Source organism: Mobula birostris, chromosome 2 (assembly GCF_030028105.1).
Source record: "Mobula birostris isolate sMobBir1 chromosome 2, sMobBir1.hap1, whole genome shotgun sequence".
NCBI lineage: Eukaryota > Metazoa > Chordata > Chondrichthyes > Myliobatiformes > Myliobatidae > Mobula > Mobula birostris.
The window spans coordinates 85508247-85529905 of record NC_092371.1 but is presented as its reverse complement, the minus strand read 5'-3'; the positions used below and the strand labels follow the sequence as shown (position 1 = coordinate 85529905).

Below are 21659 nucleotides of genomic sequence, written 5' to 3'. Positions count from 1 at the left end.
TTCCTCAACTCTTCCTGCCCCTCCACCTATCTTTGTAACATCCAGAAATCTGGCCACAAAGCCATCAACTCCATCATCCAGATGGCATTGGAAGTGAACTCTGAATTCTGATGCCTGAGCTGTAATAGCGTTGTGCTAACCGCTACACCACCGTGGCGTGATTTGTCTTAGTGATAATCGGACGGGGTGGGGGGAGATGGTAAGCATCTTGGACTCTGGTGACAACTGTCCGACTCTTTGTGGAGGAACACAACATCATTTACATCCACCTGAGAGAGAAGACAGGCCTTCCATTTAACGTTGGTGTTACCTCGGACACAGTAACTGTCCTTCACACTAACCTAGAGTGTTGTCCTGCACTCAGTTTCCAGATCAGGGAGAACATAGCACAGTAAAAGACAGTACGGGCTCTTTGGCTCACAATGTCGTGCTAACATTTTAACCTACTCTAAGATCAATCTAACCCTTCCCTCCTACGTAGTCCTCCATTTTTCTAACATCCACATTATAGAGTCATAGAAAAGTACAGCACAGAAACAGGACCTTCAGCCCATCTAGTCTGTGCCAAACCATGTGCCTATCCAAGAGTCTCTTAAATGCTCCTAATAAATCTGCCTCTACCACCAACCCAGGCAGGGTGTTCCATGCACCCACCACTTTGTGTAAAAAATCTAGCTCTAACATCCCTCCCCCCATACTTTCCTCCAATCACCTTAATATTATGCCCCCTCATATTAACTATTCCCGCTCTGGGAAAGATTCTCTGGCTATCCACTCAGTCTGTGCTGGCAGAAGATGATGACACATCACAACAGCAGTGAAGGGAGGGAGGCTGTAGCAGTGAAGGGCCCCCAGTCATCTTGCATTCCATGCCACTGGACCCTCAGTCCGATATGTCAAGGACTGTGTGGTGACTGCCCATGCATCTGCCTCCCCACGTGAAACAAAGTCACGCACAGGCATTCTCCATTAAGAGAATCCACCCTAAATGAACAACCAAGAGACCCAAGCACCAACCACAGCCTCCGTGTATCCTTACCCACACTGCACCAGAACATGTGGATCCCAGCATGGCCTCTACAGTCAGCTGAGGACCCACCTTTAGACAACCTGTTACAATTGAATTGAACTGAATTGACTTTATTTCTTACACCCTTCGCATACATGAGGAGTAAAAATCTTTACGCTACATCTCCATCTAAATGTGCAACATGCAACCATAGTAATTTATAATAAATAGAACTGTCAATGTAACATAGAAATACACTCAAATCAGTGTGAGTTAATCAGTCTGATGTCCTGGTGGAAGAAGCTGCCCCAGAGCCTGTTGATCCTGGCTTTTATCCTGCGGTACCGCTTCCGGGATGGTAGCAGCTGGAACAGTTTGTGGTCGGGTCCCCAGTGATCCTACAGGACCTTTTTACACACCTGTCCTTGTAAATGTCCTGAATTATGGGAAGTTCACATCTACAGATGCGCTGGGCTGTCTGCACCACTCTCTGCAGAGTCCTGCGAACAAGGGAGGTACCGTTCCCATACCAGACAGTGATCAGCCAGTCAGGATGCTCTCAATTGTACCCCTGTAGAAAGTTCTTAGGATTTGGGGGCCCATACCAAACTTCCTCAACCGTCTGAGGTGAAAGAGGCGCTGTTGTGCCTTTTTCACCACACAGCTGGTGTGTACAGACCATGTGAGATCCTCGGCAATGTGTATGCTGAGGAACTTAAAGCTGCTCACTCTCTCAAACCCAGATCCATTGCTATTAATAGGGGTTAGGCTGTCTCCATTCCTCCTGTAATCCACAACCAGCTCCTTTGTTTTTGCAACATTGAGGGAGAGGTTGTTCTCTTGACACCACTGTGTCAGAGAGATGACTTCTTCCCTGTAGGAGGTCACTGTACTCAACTCGAGTGATCACACAACTTTTACTATTACTGCTACTACTATGCTTCTTATCATCTTCTACACCTCTGTCGTCACCTCTCATCCTCTTTGCTCCAAAGAGAAAAGCCCTAGCTTGCTCAACCTATTCTTATGCTCTCTAATCCAGGCAGCAACACGGTAAACCTCCTCTGCACCCTCTCAAAAGCTTGGAATTATTCACAATGTTCGAGGAGGGCTGGGTAGGCTTCCCGGAAATCTTGCTGGGAGTTCTTACAACTTCCAAGAGTCAGGACAATACTACAGAGTCATGTAAACCACATCCAAAAATAGACCTTTATATGGATTGAGTGTGTCTGTGTGGAGCCAATGATCCCTGTTAAACAGCGACAATGCAATGCAAATTAAGATGAATGCTGACTGCTCACTATGTGTACATTCCTCCTGCTTCTCCTCACCCTGTGACCCACAGATCTGCTTCCCATGTGGCCTATGTCCTTAACAACCACAGCAGAATTCAATCAAGCACAAACGAGCCAGCACAACTGTTCCAAAGTGCTGTGAAAATAAAACCCTACATTTACCAATCACAACTTAGTCCATTATATTGCCCCAGAACATAAAGTTCCTCCCAATGCCAGGGAACCCAACATCATTACAGAGCCTGGCTGTCCAGGAAATGCTCTCTTTTTATTACTACCATCATATGGGACACATATGAACATCTGAACACACACACTCAACAATTTAGTAACAGTCTCTTCCCTCTGCCACTGGAGTTTCAAACAGACCATGAACCCATACAAAAGAGTAGTATAGAACTTTACTGTCATTGCTTAAGACAATGAGATTTGTGCTAAACAGATGTTTACAATTCATGTGGTATGGCTTAATTTATGAAAAAAAGTTCCCAAGTTATATGCCACAAGTGACTTCAATAGTCCACAACACTCAAAGGCCATTGGCAAGCTGGATGTAGCATTATTCAGCTGCACAACAGCCCTCAGGAAGAAGCTGTTTTTCAGTCGTACTGTCTTGTCTGAGATGTTTCTGTATCTCCTACCAGATGGCAGGAGACTGAACGGACAGTGTCCAGGATGGGATGGATCTTTAACGATGTTGCGAGAGTGCCGTAGGTATTGAGAGTTGTAGATTGTCTCCAGGTCAGGTAATTGAGTTTCAGCGATGTGCTGAGCTGTCCTGATCACCCGTTGAAGAGTTTTGTGATCTGTCTTACTGCAGCGAGAGTCCCACACTGTCATCCCGTATGTCAGTATGCTCTCTGTTGCAAATTAGTGAATGTTGACCTGCAATTTTTGGGGCAGATTAGCTCATCTTAATCATCTCAGGTAGTATAGTCGCTGTTGTTCCTTCCCTACTATCGAGGTTGTATTGGCGGACCAAGAGAGCTCCTCAGTGATGTTCATCCCCAAAATCCCATGAACACTTCTTCACTTTTTGCTCTCCCTTTGCAGTACTTTTTTCATATTTCTTACTGTGACTTGGCATATTTTCCATGTATTGCACTGTACTGCTGATACAAAACAAGTTTCGCGACATATGATCCTGATTCTGGATTTAGCGGTACAGTAAAATCCTTGCCATGTTTGACATATCCCCTTTGACCCTCACCAATTGTTACTGATGCACCACAGAATGCATCCTATCCAGATGCACCATGGCTTGTTGTAGCAACTGCTCTGCCCCATCCGCAATAGACTGCAGAAACCATAACCACAAGAGATCCTGCAGATGCTGGAAACCTAAAATGCTGGAGGAACTCAGCAAGTCAGGCAGCATTTATGGGGAGGAATAAACAGTCAATGTTTCAGGCCAAGACCATTCATCGGGACTGGAAAGGAAGAGGGAAGAAGCCAGAGAGTCGTGGACACGGCTCAGCACATCATGGAAACCAGCCTCCCCTCCATGGACTCTACATACACTTTCACTGTCTCAGTAAAGCAACCAGCATAATCAAATACACCACCCACTCCAGATAGTCCCTCTTCTGCCCTCTCACACCAGGCAGGAGATTCAAAAGCCTGAAAGCCAATACCATCAGGCTGAAAGGCGGCTTCTATCTGATGGTTATCAAACCATGAGACTATCCAACAATCCCTTTGAATGATAAGGTAGACTCTTGACCTCACAATCTACCTTGCCATGGAGTTTGCATCTTACTGTCTGCCTGCACTGCACTGTCTCTGTCACTGTAACACTTTATTCTGCATTCTGTTATTGTTTCCCCTCATACTACCTAAACGACCTGTTGTAATGAATTGATCTGTAGGAGTGAAATGCGAAACACAGTTTTTCACCACGTGTGACAACGATAACCCGATTTCCCAATTTGCTGCCTGTAAGGCGATAATATGTTTTCCCCATGACTGCTTGGGTTTCCTTTAGGTGCTCCAGTTTCCTGCCACATTCCAAAGATGTACCGGCTGGTTGGTTCATTGGTCATTGAAAGTTGCCCCATAATTAGGCTAGGGTTAAATCAGAGGCTGCTGGGCAACATGACTCAAAGAACTGGAAGGGCCCATTACATACTATATCTCAAATAATAAATAAATACCCTTAGAGCAGGGCTTCCCGAACTTGTTAATGTCATGGACCAATACCATTAAGCAAGGGGTCCGTAGATCCCCGGTTGGGTACCCCTGCTGAAGAGGTTACACCAGTCTGTGGGGCAGAGACCAGTTGATATTTATCCTTTCTTCTCCAGCAATGTTCCAGGCAATTTCTATTCATAGATTATCGTTGTTGTGATTGCTAAACTAAGCTAAAAAGCAGAGTGGTCCAAAATTAATTGAACATGAATTGCCAAGGGGCTGCTATGATTGAGCCTATGTGGGCACATTGATCTAGTGAACGGATAGCAATTATCATTTAAAGGTTTGTTTTAACAATTGATTTAAATGCATATGGTTACACTTAGTACTAATGACAACACCCATTTTGTCCTAAGGTCTTATAAACATAACAAATTATCCCAAGGGCCCAATCAGAAACAATTATCCAACAGAAAAATGTGAAAAGATTAGTGAAGAAGGAGAGCAGTGTTTATGGGTTTATGCATCTGTTTATTGAGACAGAGCGCAAAACAGGTTCTTCTGGCTCTTCGAGCTGCGCTGCCCAGCAACCCCCAATTTAACCCCAGTCTAATCATGGGACAACTCACAATGACCAGCTAAGCAAACGGGTGGTACGTCTTTGGACTGTGGGAGAAAACTGGAGCACCTGGAGGAAAGCTACACGTTGACGGGGAGAACATACAAACTCCTTACGGGCATGGGGAGGAATTGAACTCAGGTTGCTTGTACTGTAAAGCATTGTGCTAACCGACATGCTACCATGCTTCCTGTTCATGGGCTGTTCAGAAATCTGATGGCGGAGGGGAAGAAGCTGTTCCTGGATTGTTGGGTGTGTGTCTTCAGGCTCCCTGATGGTAGTAATGGGAAGAAGTTTCGAAGCAGGCGGGAAATTCCAAGTTGGAATGGGAATGGGGAGTAGAGCTAAAGAAATACTGCATGTTAAGGATGTTGCAAAGCAAGGGAGAGAAGGAAAGAGAGGAGGAGGGAGAGTGAGTGAGAGAGAGAGAGATGGGGGAGAGAGAGAGAGAGAGAGAGATGGAGAGAAAGAGAGAGAGAGTGAGAGACTACACCTGGTTAACTGTTCTGGCGGTAATAAGGGCTTCACCATGGTGACAACAGCAACTGAGGGTGGGGGTACAGCTGTAAATTGATGAGTTGGTTTATTACTGTCACATGTACCAAGATACAGAGAAAAATTGTACCTTGTATACGTAGAGAATGGGGACTGGAATTAAAATAATAAGCCACCAGGAAATCTTGTTGGTGTGGATGGAGCGAAGGTGTTCGACAAAAGTCACCCAGTCTGCACTAGCTCCCATTGATGTAGAAGAGGCCACACTGGGAGCACCAGATACAGTAGATGACTCCACCAGACTAACAGAAGAAGTGTTTCCTCCCCTGGAAGGACTGTCTGGGGAGGGGTCCTGAGTGGGAGGAGGTGTATGGACAGGTGTAGTAGGATAAGTGCCAGGAGGGAGATTAGTGGGGAGGGGCAAATGGACAAAGGATTCACGGAAAGAGCAATCCTTGCAGAAATATGAGAGTGGGAAGTTGTATGGGAAGGTAAAGATATGTTTGGTGGTAGGGTCCTTTTGGAGATGGCAGACATTATGGAGAATAAGGTACTGGGTGTGCTTTATTCTACTTCATTTCATTTAACACTCACTGGACAATATGGACAGCACAGTGGCACCAGCATTAGAGTCACTGCCAGAGTCACTGGTTCGACCCTGACCTTGTGAGCTTTGCCTGTGACCGTGTGGCTTGCCGTGTACCTGGCAGACCACCAGAAACCTGTGCCAACCAACTGGCTGGAGTGTTCAAACACCTCTTTAATCTCCCACTGTTGCAGGCAGAGGCTCCCACCTGCTTCAAATATTCTTCTCACTGTTACCACCAAGGAGGAGGTACAGGAGCCTCGCTGATTGGAGTACAGTACTGTGCAGACGTAACGGGAACACTCCCTCACAGGTCCGACAAAGATTTTTGACGGGAAACCCAGAGATACCGCTTAGCAGAGTGTTCATCGTGGGAGCAGTCGGAGTAGTCTGAGGCAGAGTAGTAAGACTTTGTCTCAAACAGGGCTTTGGTGAGAACAGGCGGAGGCTAGGTTAGTTCATTCCTTATTTCTTATTTAAATCTTGAGAGAATAGGGAGTACGTGTACAGAGCCAGTATTCTGCCTCCCTGATGGCCACACCTGCACCAGGTGCATCGCGCTGCAGCTCCTTAGAGACCAAATTAGGGAACTGGAGCTGCAGCTTGATGACCTTTGGCTTGTTAGGGAGAGTGAGGAAGTGATAGGCAGGAGCTACAGGGACATTGGGAAAATTAGGTTGGTGTCAGATTGCAAGAGAGGGAATTTGGTGAATGCCTATGAGATAACTTTTTAGAGCAGCTTGTACTTGAGCCTACTTGGGGAAAGACTATCTTAGATTGGGTGTTGTGTAATAACCCAGATCTTACTAGGGAGCTTAATGTAAAGGAACACTTAGGAGGCAGTGATGATAATATGATTGAATTCATATTACAATTTGAGAGGGAGGAGCATAACTCATATGTATCTGTATTGCAATGGAATAAAGTGAATTACAGAGGCTTGAGAGAGGAGCTTGACCGGGTGGATTGAGTGAACTCGGCCTTTTCTCCTTGGAGCGACGGAGGATGAGAGGTGACCTGATAGAGGTGTATAAGATGATGAAAGGCATTGATTGTTTGGATAACCAGAGGCTTTTTCCCAAAGCTGAAATGGCTAACATGAGGGGGCATAGTTTTAAGGTGTTTGGAAATAGGTACGGAGGGATTGTCAGGGGTAAGTTTTTCACAAAGAGAGTGATGGGTGCCGGCGACGGTGGTGGAAGTTGATACAATAGTGTCTTTTAAGAGCTTGTTAGATAGCTACATGGAGCTTAGAAAAATAGAATGCTATGTGCTAGGGAAATTCTGGGCAGTTTCTAGAATAGGTCACATGGTCGGCACAACATTGTGGGCTGAAGGGCCTGTAATGTGCTGTAGATTTCTATGTTCAATGTTCTATGGATTGGAGGAGGAGGATACTGGTGGGGATGACAGCAGAGCAGAGATGGCTGAGGTTTCTGGGAATAGTTCACAAGGCACAGGATAGATGTGTCCCACAGTGGAAGAAGTTCTCAATGGCAGGGGTAGGCAACTGTGGCTGACAAAGGAAGTTAAGGACTGCATAAAAGTCAAGGAAAAGGCATATAAGATAGCAAAAGTGAGTGGGAAGTTGGATGATTGGGAAGCTTTTAAAATCCAACGAAAGGTAGCTAAAAAAGCTATAAGAATGGAAAAGATGAAATATGAGGGCAAACTGGCCAATAATATAAAGCAGGATACCAAAAGATTTTTCAGTTATATAAAGAGTGAAAGGGAGGTGAGAGTTGATATTGGACCTCTGGAAAAGGCTGCTGGTGAGGTTGTAATGGGAGACAAAGAAATGGCAGATGAACTTAATGGGTACTTTTCATCTGTCCTCACTGTGGAAGACACTAGCAGTGCACCAGAGGTCCGCGAGCGTCAGGGAGCAGGAGTGAGTGCCATTGCTATTACAAAGGAAAAAGTGTTGGGCAAACTGAAAGGTCTTAAAGTGGATAAGTCACCTGGACCAGATGGACTACTTCCTAGAGTCCTGAGAGAGGTTGCTGAAGAGATAACGGATACATTGGTCATGATCTTTCAAGAATCACTTGATTCTGGCATGGTCCTGGAAGACTGGAAGATTACAAATGTCACTCCACTCTTTAAGAAGGGAGGAAGTCAAAAAAAAGGAAATTATAGGCCAGTTAGCCTAACCTCAGTGGTTGGGAAGGTGTTGGAGTCTATTATTAAGGATGAGGTTTCGGGGTACTTGGAGACTAAGGATAAAGTAAGTCAAAGTCAGCGTGGCTTCTGTAAATGGAAATCTTGCCTGACAAATCTGTCAGAACTCTTTGAGGAAGTGACAAGCAGAGTGGACATAGGAGAGGTAGTGGATGTCATTTACTTGGATTTTCAGAAGGCATTGATAAGGTGCCACACAAGAGGCTGCTTAACAAGATAAAATCCTGTGGCATAACAGGAAAGATACTGGCATGGATAGAGGAAGGGCAGACAGTCAGGGGGTAGTAAGTGGGAATAAAAGGGGCCTTTTCTGGTTTGCTGCCAGTAACTAGTGGTGTTCCCCAGGGGTCAGTATTGGGACTACTACTTTTCAGATTGCTTGTCAACGATTTGGATAATGGAATTGATGGCTTTGTGGCAAAGCTTGTGGATGAAACAAAGACAGGTAGAGGAGTAGGTAGTGCTAAGGAAGCAATACGATGGCAGCAGGACTTAGACAAATTGGAAGAATGTGCAAAAAAGTGGCAGATGGAATACAGTGTCTGGAAATGTATGATAATACATTAAAAGGTACAATTGTGCAGACAATTATTTAAATGGGGAGAAGGTTCAAACATCAGAGGTGCAGAGGGACTTAAGAGTCCTCGTGCAAGACTCCCAGAAGGTTAATTTACGGGTTGATTCAGTGGTAAAGAAGGTAAATGCAATGTTCAAGTCAAGTCAAGTCACTTTTAATTGTCATTTGTACCATAACCGCTGGTACAGAACATAGTAAAAATGAGACAATATTTTCCAGGACCATGGTGCTACATGAAACAATACAAAAACTAACTGAACTACGTAAGAAAAAACACAAAAACTACACGAGACTACAGACCTATCCAGGACTGCATAAAGTGCACAAAACGGTGCAGGCACTACAATAAATAATAGTAAATAATAAACAAGACAGTAGGCACAGTAGAGGGTATAGTCGGTTGGTGTCAAGCCAGGCTCTGGGTATTCAGGAGCATGATGGTTTGGGAGAAGAAATGTTAAAATTTATTTCAAGGAGTATAGAATATAAAAGCAGGGAGATAACACTGAGCCTTTATAAGACATTGGTCAGGCTGCACTTAGAATATTTCCAACAGTTTTGGGCCCCATATCTCAGAAAGGATGTGTTGTCATTGGAGAGAGTCCAGGGGAGGTTCATGAGGATGATTCCAGGAATGAAGGGGTTAACATATGAGGAGCACTTGGCAGCTTTGGGTCTGTACTCACTGGAATTTTGAAGAATGTGTTGGGATCTTATTGAAACCTACTGAATTTTGAAAGGATTAGATAGGGCGGATGTGGAGAGGATGTTTCCTGTGGTGGGGGTATCCAGAACTAGAGGGCAAAGCCTCAAAATTGAGGGACAACCCTTCAGAACTGAGGTAGGGAGGAATTTTTTTAGCCAGAGAGCAGTAAATCTGTAGGATTCTCTGCCACAGACTGCAATGGAGGCCAAGACTGTGGGTATATTTAAGGCGGAAGTTGATAGTTTCCTGATCAGTCAGGGCATCAAAGGATATGGCGAGAAGGCAGGTGTATAGGATTGAGTGGGATCCGGGATCTGCCATGATGGAATGGCGGAGCAGACTTGATGGGCTGAATGGCCTAATCTTGCTCCTATGTCGTATGGTCTTATAACACACTCAACATTGCAGGAACAGCTTCTTCCCCACTACCATTGGCTCTCTGGACAGACCATGAACCCATGAACACTACCTGATGATTTGCTTTCTTTTTGCACTATTTATTTATTGCATATTATTATTATAAAATATATAGTAATTTTATGTATTCCACCATACTGCTCCTATATCTGATGATTTTATGGAACTCCAAAAATAACGAACAGCAGATTCAACCTATTTCAATGAACCCCATTACAGGAAAGACATGGTCAAGCTGGAGAGGGTACAGAAGAGATCTACAATGAGGCTGCCTGGGCTGGAGGAATTGAGTTATAGGGAGAGGTTGGCCACACTGGGTCTTTATTTCTTGGAGTGTCAGAGAATGCAGAGTGATCTCATAGAAGTTTATAAAATCATGAGGGGTACGGATAAGGTGGACAGTCACAATCTTTTTCCCCAGGGTGGGGAGTCAAAATGCACAGATGAAAGATAAGAGGGGAGAGATTTAAAAGAGACCAGAGAGGTAACTCTATTACCTTGAGGATGGTCAGTATCTGGAATAAGCTGCCAGAGGAAGTGATCGAGGTGGGTACATTTGCAACATTTAAGAGGCATTTGGAGAGGTGCATGAAGGGGAGGGGCTTGGAGGGTTATGGGTTGAACAGGGGCAATTTGGACACGCAGGGAAGATGCTGTGGTCAGCATGGACCAATTGGGCCAAAGGGCCTGTTTCTGTGCTGTATTACTCTACGAGGGTGGCGGGGTGGAGATACGTCTTTACGTTCTGGGAAAAAGGTGTAAGGTGTAAGGTGTTCCTTTCCTCCACTAGCGTGCAGGTCACCCTTGGGCCAGGTGTAGCGCTTGCTTAGACCCCAGTCAGGGGCATGTGAAGCCATGAGAGTAGATGATGAATGTTCGTATGAGTAGATGGTGCATATTACAAGTCCCGGTTATGTCTGATGCCAGGCAGACAATCTCTGAAGAGTATTAATAATGGCTGGGGCCACCAATCTTGTAAAGATGCTGCCCAGAAGAAAACAATGGCAAACAACTTTGATTACTCGATGACTTTATAATTCAGGATAACTTCTCATGCCCTTCTCTCTTATTACCCCCAGAAATACCCCTCTGTGATTGATTGGCCACTGTGCTACTGAATTCCGGAACTCCATTCACGTCCATGTAACTCCATTTCCTCCTTAAGTTCAAGTTCAAGTTTAATTGTTATTCAACCATACCCATGAATACAGCCCAATGAAACAGTGTCCCTTCGGGGCCAAGGTGCAAAACACAGCACCCAGCAGACAGCTCATATAGTACATATAATTATGAGAGCAGAGGTGACTTAAGTTACACCTTAAAATGTTTCTCTTTGAGCAAACCTTTTGGTCACCTATCCTAGCAACTCATCAGTAAACATTGCCGAGGAGAGGGGAGAGATCGATGATGTGAAACAATGACTCAGTTTCCTCCTCCGCAGATGCTGTCTGACCTGCTCTGTCACTACCATTTTCTGCCTTTATCTCAGATTCCCAACATCTATAGTATTTTAATATTGTGCGAGTTCAACCCAGAAAAGTGTGAAATACCTCTCCTTGGATGGTCAAACTTGAAGGCAGAGTACAAGGTGAATGACAGGATTCTTAACAGTGTTGAGGAGCAAAGGGATCTTGACGTTCACATCCATAGATCTCTCAAAATTGCCAGGCAAGTTGATAGAATGGTTAAGAAGGCGTATGGTTTATTGTCCCTTAGTAGTTGGGGGACTGTGTTCGAGAGCCACAAGATAATATTGCAACTCTATAAAACCCTGGTTAGACCACACTTGGTAAATTGTGTTTCAGGTTAGGAAGGATGTGCAGGCTTTAGAGGGGGTGCAAAGGAGATTTACCAGGACGCTGCCCGGATTAGAGAGCATGTTTTACGAGGAGACATTGACTGAGCAATGGCTTTTCCATTTGGAGGGAGAGAGGATGAGAGGTGACTTAACACAGGTGTACGTGATGCTAAGAGGCACAGATCAAGTGGAGAGACAGAAACTGTTTCCCGGAACGTAAATGGCGAATATGAGAAGGCACAATTTTAAGGTGATTAGAGGAAAGTATAAGGCGGATCTCAGAGGTAGGTTGTTACACTGAGAGTGGTGGGTACACACTGAAAGGGATGATGGCAGAGGCAGATATGTTGGGGGCATTTAAGAGACTCTTAGGTAGGCACTTGGATGAAAGAAAAATGGAGAACAATGTGCGCGGAAAGGGTTAGAATGATTTCAGAGTAGGTTAAAAGGTCAGCACAACATTGTGGGCTGTAGGGCCTGTACTGTGCTGTAGTGTTCTATGTTCTAAATATTCTGTTGTGCAAGTCTCTGTCAGCTTCATATTGCCAACCCTCCTGTTCGGGACTGGGATGTTGGTGTTATAATAAAGGCATTATAAATGAAAGTGTGCCTCGTGGCATCAATGCTCCACTGCCTGGAGCTAATCTGACTTTGCTATTGGTCACCCAGCCTGTCCATCCTAATGACCACACATCCAGTTCCCTCCATTATTGGTCAACTGCCTACTTGATGTCCCACCTCTCTCACTTTAGCAAAGGAAGGAGATTTTGTAAACAAGGCATGTTGCTGGGGTCAAGGGTTGCACGGCACTGATTAACCCCAGTTACTAAAACACCCACAGTACAATATATCTGTGCAGAGAGACCCAGGGAGGGTCTGGAAGTTGTAATGGTGTCATCACTGTGTCTAGACACCATGGGGAAGTGATTAAACCAGATATCTGTGATATGTCTGTTCATCACCAGCCCCCAGACACTGTCAAGGCTGAGAAAACACAGCCACAGAGATTCCAAGCATGCAGCAACAATAATCTGAGACCAAATGTGCAACCTTTGTATCATAAAATGGACCCTGCCTTCACACTCTACTGCAGTATGGCCTTGCACCTTATTGTCTCCCTGCACTGCACTTTCAGTGTAACTGTAACACTTTATGCTGCATTCTGTTATTTTTTTACCCAGTACTACCCTAACACACTGTTGTAATGAAATGATCTACACTTACGTTATGTAGGACAGGTTATTCACTCTACCTTGGTACATGTGACAATAAACCAATTCGCTGATTTACAACTGTACCCCCACCTTCACCAGCTGCTATTGCCAATTGCTACCTCTGGAACAGTAGTCTGGACGATGGAATCAGCAGTAAAGTTGCAGCTTGGTTTCTGTAATCCTCTAAAAACAACCACTCTCCCTGTTTCTCTCTCAATCTCTCTTGCTTTGATATATCTGAAACAAGCAGGATTTCCTAGTGGCTAATCATTTTACGGCCCATCCCCATTCCCATTTTGACACATTAATCCATGGCATTTGTGCTACGATGGGGCCACTCTCAGGTTGGAGGAGCAACACCTCATATTCTGTATGGGTAGCCCCCAACATGACAGCATGAACATCTATTCAACTTCTGGTAATTTCTCCCCCTCCCCCTTCTCTCTTTTTCCAGTCACCAACAACGATGAGGTGGAGTACTGAGAGGAGGAGGAAGAACTTGAGGCCTGGTGTCAGGAAAATAACCTCTTTCATGTCAACAAGACAAAGGAGATGGTTACTGACCTCAGGAGAACTTGCATCACTCACACCCCTCTTTACATCAGCCACACAGTAGCGAAAACTGCGAACAGTTTCAAACTCCTGGGAGTGCACATCACACACAACCTCTCATGGTCCCAGAACACATCCTACACAGTGAACAAAGCTCACCAACCCCTCTACCTTCTGAGGAGGCTGAAGAGAGCTGGACTTTACACATCCATACTCACATCATTCTACAGAAGTGCAGTAGAGAGCATCCTAAGAAGCTGCTTCACTGTGTGGTATGGAAACTGCACTGCGGTGGACAGGAAAGCTCTACAATGGGTAGTCAAAACTGCTCAATGCTTCACTGGCACCAGCCTACCTACTGTCAAGGACATAAATGCAGAAAGGTGCCAGAAATGGGCCACTAACATCATAAAAATTCCACTTATGATGCTCGCGACTGTGTGTCCCACTCCCATCAGGGAGGAGGCTATGTAGCATCCACGTCAGGACAACCAGACTTAAAAACAGTTCCTTTCCCCAAGCAGGAAGGCTGATCAACACCTCCACCCATTAACTCCGCCATTACTTTATCATTTCTCATCAGAGTCACCTTATCTACAGACGCCCCTGCGCCTGCTGTCACTTTAGGGACATACAATCAATCCATATATATAAGTTATCCTGTGGATTCATAATTATTATGTGTTTAATTATTTTGTGTTCTTTATCTTATTGTGTTTATTTTGTGCTGCATCAGATCTGGGTAACAATTATTTTGTTCTCCTTTAGACTTGTGTACAGGAAATGACCATTACACAATCATGTATTCTGGTTTCTCTCTCACCCCTTCCCTTCCCCTCACCTGCCCATCCCACCTCTAGTACCCCTTTCTCCTTCCCTTTCTCCCATGGTCCACTGTCCTCTCCTCTCAGATTCCTTCTTCAGCTATTTACCTTTTCTGCCTATCACCTCACAGTTTCTTACTTCACCACCCCCCCCCCATCACCCATCTTCTCCCTCACCTGGTCTCACCTACCACTGCCAGCGTGTATTCATTGCTCCACTTCTTCCGCACTTCCTTTCCAGTCCTGATGAAGGGTCTCAGCCCGAAATTTCCACTCTTGATTCCCCTCCATAGCTTTGCCCTGACGCACTGGGTTCCGCCAACATTTTGAAAGTGTTCTTTGGGAAAATTAAGGACGGTCTGTATTTGTGCAGCTTTAGATAAAGGAAGACCCCGCCTGGACAGTTTTTGATCCGAATTCAAACACTGTCTGGCGCTTGTATTATCCAGCTGAAGTACTTGGGGAAAGTGGGAGAATGTTTACCACAGAGGGTGCTGGCGGTGGCTTTCAGCCCGTGACCTGCGCAAAGTAGCCTTCTTCACTCTCCACATCAGATTTCACGGCCGGGGAATCTGAACCGGACACGTCTCCCTCACAGTGTTGCCTTACCACTGATCTCGGATGAAACTGCGCCCTGCGGGGCCGGTTTAAAGGGGAAGCCAGAGTTGAATGGGCCCCTTTTAATGGGAACTAGAGCTACTGAGATGCGGGAGACATCAATGTCTTCAGAGAACATCACTCCAGTTTAAATATAAAAGAAAAGACTTTCGTGAAGGGCGATATTCTTCATGAGTTACAAGAGAGAAATACACACCCCGCCATCAGACTTCTAACCCATTTCTGTAACTGATATTAACACACACAAAATGTTGGAGAAACTCAGCAGGTCAGGCAGCGTCTTTGGAGAGGAATAAACAAACAGTTAACATTTTGGACCGAGACCTAATGGAGGGTCTCGACTCAAAACGCCGACTGTTTTATTCCTCTCGATAGATGCTGTTGAGTTCCTCCAGCATGTTGTATGTGTTGCTCTGGATTTCTAGCATCTGAAGAAGCTCCTGTGTTTGTAATTTATTGTTTATCTTATATCTTCGAACATAGAACTTAGAATCCTACAGCACATTATAGGCCCTTCGGCCCACAATATCGTGCCGACTATCTAACCTACTCTAGAGACTGCCAAGAATTACCTTACATAGTCCCCTTTTTTAAGCTCCATGCGTTTGCCCATCAATTCACTTACATGACTTGGAAACTGCAATTCCTTTTAACCTTTTAATTCCAGAGAATTTCCTTTCCTCATAACTTCATGGCTGGAGCCCGCGGTCCACCCATCTTAGAGGCTCCTATTGTATCTGCTTCCACCACCGCCGCTGGCAGTGCATTCCATGCACCCACCACTCTCTGTGTGAAAAACCTACCCCTGACATCCCCTGTGTATCTATTTCCAAGCACTTTAAAACTGTGCCCTCTCGTGTTAGCCATTTCAGCCCTGGGAAAAAGCCTCTGACTATCCACATGATCAATGCCTCTCATCATCTTATACACCTCCATCAAGTCATCTCTCATCCTCCGTCACTCCAAGGAGAAAAGGCCGAGTTCACTCAACCTGTTCTCATACAGTACACCCTCCAATCCAGGCAACATCCTTGTCAATCTCCTCTGCACTCTCTCTATAGTATCCACATCCTTCCTGTAGTGAGGTGACCAGAACTGAACACAGTACTCCAAGTGGGGTCTGACCAGGGTTTTATATAGCTGTAACTATCGTCTTGCATAGTACTGCTGGCGCAAGACAATAAATATCACGATAGTGATAATAAACCTGATTCTGATTATGATTGTCATTTCATCCAGCATCCTACCTGACCGATTGAGTCAGAAAGTAAAGTCACGAAGTCTCGCACCGTGCTCCCGAGGGAGACACCAGGCTTTGAGGATTTATCAGAACAGACCTCGGGCTCCAGCCATGAAGTTATGAGGAAAGGAAATGCTCTGGAATTAAAAGGTTAAAGGGATTGCAGTTTCCAAGTCATCTAAGTGAATTGATGGGCAAACGCATGGAGAAACTATTTCCGCTGGTCGGGGAGAGCGGGAGACGAGTCTCGGGCTGAACTTAAGAGAAGCAGAGATGTGAGGACTCACTTCCTACAGGCAGGGGCGGTGGGGAATTTCTCATCTCTTCCGCAACAGGCAATTCAGGTTGCGTTCGCAAACAGCTTCTTCCGCCAGGCTATGAGACGGCTGAACTCCCTACCGCCGCCCAGGTCTCATCACGTACCAAGTACCAGAAGCGTTAGTTACACTGTTTACTTTTTAACTTGTGCCATAAATACGCCCGATGCTAAATGTCAGTCTTCTCGAATATGTTTTATTATTTGTGGGAATACTACTTCACGTGTTGTGCGGTGTTTTTATTTGTACTGCGTTGTGCACCTTGGTCCGGAGAAACGTCGTTTCGTTTGGTGGTGTACACACATACACGCTTAAACGATAATAAACTTCAACTTGAATTATTCATTTTAAATCTGCGTCTGGTAATTCTCTTGTTCATCAAAAATGATGAGGACTTTGGAAAAAGTGCACAGATCAAGATAAATTTATCATCAAAGTAGATGTGTGACCATGCACCACTTCGAGAATCATTTTCCTGCAGGCATATGAAGACACATAACAGAATTTAGGAAAATGTTAAGGCACAGGTCTGCCACTAGCTCATGGGATGGGAAACATACTCGAGACACCGAGTGGATCCCCTGCTCCCGAGCGCCCTTGAGTGGGCTGGGAATGAACCGGATTAGACCACAGGGGAACAGAACGGGAGGATCAGACAGTCAACCACGGTGTGCGGTGTCGGTGTGGGGGGGGTGTCGAGGAGGGACCCGCGGAGTCAGGGTGGAAACCGGAGGAAGCTGTGGGTTTGTTAAGGCCAGGGAGATTCGCTGCGGGCCATTCAGGGGAGGTTTCCTTCCGCTTTCACCTATCCTGACTTCCTGACTCTCCATATGACCCCCTCCCCACCGCACCCCCACCACCAACACCCCTCCCCCGCGCCCGCCAGCTGCCTAACTTCTCGACCTGACCCTGAGACTGACCTCCTTCAGCATTTCGGGCCAGTTATTGGGTGTTCGCCGGATGCTGGATAGGTGATGGGTGCTATCCTGGGTAGTAGGTGGTTGTCACTCTGCAGGAACGGGTGTCACTCTGGTAAGGTGATAGATGACATCCTGGGTAGGTGTTGGGTATCACCCCGGGTAGGTAATGGATGTCGCCCTGAAGTGATAGATATCACCGTGGACATTATGGATCCTTACCTTCTGCAGCCACTGCGTGTTGTTCCCCGTTGCCGTCTCCAGCCGCCGGAGGGTCTGTGCCGAGCTGTCTGCCTTGCCAGTCACGGCGTCCCGTTGCAGGGAGTTGGCGCCGGGCCCGTCGGCCGCCCCGCACGCTTCAACGCCGGGCAGCAGGAAGGTGAAGCTGCAGTGGCCACGCTGCCCTCGGTGGGCCCGCCCCGCTGCCCCCCGCCGTTTGGCCCCGTACCCGGACACGAGCATCCAGGCGACCAGCAGCGGCAGTGCGAGAGCGCGCACCCTCATCCTGTCCCTGTCCCTGACGGCGCGCACCCACCTTATGGCCCTCTCGCACCCACCCCCACCCCCCGGTCTAGCTGTCACCCCGGCAACGAGCGCCAGACACTGCGCTCTAGTGCCGTAGCTGAACCCCCATAACAGAAACTGAACCCGCAGACAAGACACTGAACTCTGGACACTGAACCCCCCGTCCCAACGCCGGCACAATTCTCTGTTGATGCCCGTGCTCCTCATCTCCGCTCACGCCCCCGCTCTCGCGTTTACATACTCTCTCTCCACACCCCCCCGTCACTCTTTTCACTCTTTCCGCCCCTCTCTGCAACTTCTTTCAGATTATTTTTGTTTCTCTTTCTGTTTCTATCTCTGTCTGTCTTCCTCTTTCTGTCTCACCATTGCTGGCTCTTTATTTATGTCCTTTCTCTCTCTTCTTTACCTCTCTTCTGCCATCTGCCCGTCTCTAATTTGTTCTTCCCCTCTACCCTCCTCTCTCTACCTATCTCTCTATTTTTCACTCTCCCTTTCTCTATTTTTCCCTTCTATCCCTCCTTTTAGTTCTCTCTCTCTCTCTCTCTCTCTCTCTCTCTCTCTCTCTCTCTCTCTCTCTCTCGCTCTCTCTCTCTCTCTCTCGTTCCCTGCACCACTCGGACACGCGGTCGCTGGAGTCGAGCTGCGATATTGATCTAAGGTCTAGATCGACCCCCGGCAGGTGCTGTCATCCCACCCGTCGACCCGACGGCTCAGGCGGGGAGGGGGGAGCGGAGTTGGGGGGCATAGATGTGTTTGAACGCGGAGCGCCCCTTTCAACCGTCACCAAAGTAAATTCAAAGTTCAAAGTAAATTTATAATCACAGTACATATATGTCACCATATACAAGCCAGATTTTCATTTTCTTGAGGGCATACTCAGTACATCCAATAACCGCAATAGAATCAATGGAAGACCGCTCCAACAGAGCTTGACCAGCGGCCAATCTGGATATCGGAAGTTTTGAGAGGAGGGGACTTCAGTCAGATCCGCCGCCCGCGTACTAAAAGACATACAACGCAAAAGAGCTTTGACCAGCGACAAATTGGCATCTGGGATTGATTAGCAAGAGCAAATTAAAGGAAGGCAGGGGCAAGCGCAGCGGGTGTCGTCTGAGTGGGCAGAGTCAGAGTGGTGAACTTGAGGCTTTAGCTCTTCCAGGCTTCACTCAGAAACAGCAAAAGAAAAGACCACAGACAATTTGGCCAATTGATCCATTTTATCATGGTTAATCCAATTTTCCTCTCAGCCCCATTCTCCTGCCTTCTCCCGAATCCCTTCATGCCTTGACCCATCAAGAATCTATCAACCTCTGCCTTAAATATACATAAAGACTTGGCCTCCACAGTTGCTTGTGGCAAAGCATTCACAGATTCACCACTCTCTGGCTAAAGAAATTCCTTCTCATCTCTTTTCTCAGAGAACGCCCCTCCATTCTCAGGCTGTGTCCTCTGGTCTTAGACTCTCCCACCATAGGAAACATCCACTCCACATCCACTCCACCAAAGCCTTTCATGATTTGAGAGATTTCAGTGAGGTTAGAAACATAGAAAACCTCATGCACTGTATGCCTTCTGCACAGCAGCTTTGAGTGTCCTATGGACTTGAACCCCAAGATCCTTCTGATCCTCCACACTGCCTCGGGTCTTACCATTGATACTATATTCTACCATCATATTTGACCTACCAAAATGAACCACCACACAATTATCTGGGTTGAACTCCATCTGCCATTTCTCAGCCTAGTTTTGCATCCTATTGATGTTCTGCTGTAACCTCTGACAGCCCTCCACACTATCCACAACACCCCCAAACTTCATGTCATCAGCAAATTTACTAACCCATCTCTCCACTTCCTCATTCAGGTCATTTATAAAAATCACAAAGAGAAGGGGTCCCAGAACAGATCCCTGAGGCACACCACTGGTCACCAGCCTCCATGCAGAATATGTCCCATCTACAACCACTCTTTGCCCGCTGTGGGCAAACCAATTCTGGATCCACAAAGCTAGGTCTCGTTGGATCCCATGCCTCCTTACTTTCTCAATAAGCCTTGCATGGGGAACCTTATCAAATGCCTTGCTGAAATCCATATGCACTACATCTACTGCTCTACCTTTATCAACGTGTTTAGTCACATCCTCAAAAAATTCAAACAGGCTCGTAAGACACAAACTGCCTTTGACAAAGCCATGCTGACTATTCCTAATCATATTATGCCTCTCCATATGTTCATAAATCCCGCCTCTCAGGATCTTTTCTATCAACTTACCAACCACTGAGGTAAGACTCACTGGTCTATAATCTCCTGGGCTATCTCTACTCCCTTTCTTGAATAAAGGAACAACATGTGCAACCCTCCAATCCTCCGAACCCTCTTCCATCCCTCTTGATGCTGCAAAGATCATTGCCAGAGACTCAGTAATCTCCTCCCTTGCCTCCCACAGTGGCCTGGGGTACATCTCATCTGGTTCTGGAGACTTATCCAACTGGATGTTTTCCAAAAGCTCCAGCACATCCTCTTTCCTAATGTCTATATGCTCAATCTTTTCAATCTGCTGTAAATCATCCCTACAATCGCCAAGATACTTTTCTGTATTGAATACCGAAGCAAAGTATTCATTAAGTACCTCTGCTATCTCCTCCAGTTACAAACACACTTTTCCACTGTCATACTTGATTGGTCCTATTCTTTCATGTCTTATCCTCTTGCTCTTCACATACTTGTAGAATGCCTTGGGGTTTTCCTTAATCCTGCTCACAAAGGCCTTCTCATGGCCGCTGAGAAACAAAGAAAACCTACAGCACAATACAGGCCCTTCAGCCCACAAAGCTGTGCCGAACATGTCCCTACCTTAGAAATTACCTAGAGTTACCCATAGCTATTTTTCTGAGCTCCATGTACCTGTCCAGGAGTCTCTTAAAAGACTTTATCATATCTGCCTCCACCACTGTCGCCGGCAGCCCATTCCATGCACTCACCATTCTCCATGTAAGAAACTTGCCCCCGACATCTCCTCAATACCTACTTCCAAGCATCTTAAAACTGTGTCCTCTTGTGCTAGCCATCTCAGCCATGGAAAAAAGCCTCTAACTATCCACACGATCAATGCCTCTCATCATCTTGTACACCTCTATCAGGTCACCACTCATCCTCCATTGCTCCAAGGAGAAAAAGCCGAGTTCACTCAATCTATTCTCATAAGGCATGCTCCCCAATCCAGGCAACATCCTTGTAAATCTCCTCTGCACCTTTTCTATGGTTTCCACATCCTTCTTGTAGTGTGGCGACCAGAAATGAGCACAGTACTCCAAGTGGGGTCTGACCAAGGCCCTATATACCTGCAATATTGCCTCTTGGCTCTTAAACTCAGTCCCATGACTGATGAAGGCCAATGCACCGTATGCCTTCTTAACCACAGAGTCAACCTGCACAGCAACTTTCAGAGTCCTATAGACTCAAACCTCAAGATCCCTCTGATCCTCCACACTGCCAAGAGTCTTACCATTAATACTATATTCTGCCATCATACTTGACCTACCACAATGAAACACCTCACACTTATCTGGGTTGAACTCCATCCGCCATTTCACAGTTTTGCATCCTATCAATGTCCCTCCACACTATCCACAACACCCCC

The 21659-nt window shown here is 46.1% G+C and overlaps 1 protein-coding gene across 5 annotated transcripts in view; it reads right to left on the bottom strand.

The window, feature by feature from the left end:
* The window catches only part of angpt4 (angiopoietin 4), a 117678-nt gene extending 99677 nt beyond the window's left edge, over positions 1-18001 (bottom strand). For all 5 annotated transcript variants that reach the window (XM_072244378.1, XM_072244354.1, XM_072244356.1 and 2 more), the window contains exon 1: positions 17718-18001. In XM_072244378.1, coding sequence (XP_072100479.1) covers positions 17718-17999 — 282 coding nt within the window. In that variant the 5' untranslated portion in view covers positions 18000-18001. The remainder of the gene's footprint in view (positions 1-17717) is intronic.
* Between the last annotated feature and the right edge of the window lie 3658 nt (positions 18002-21659).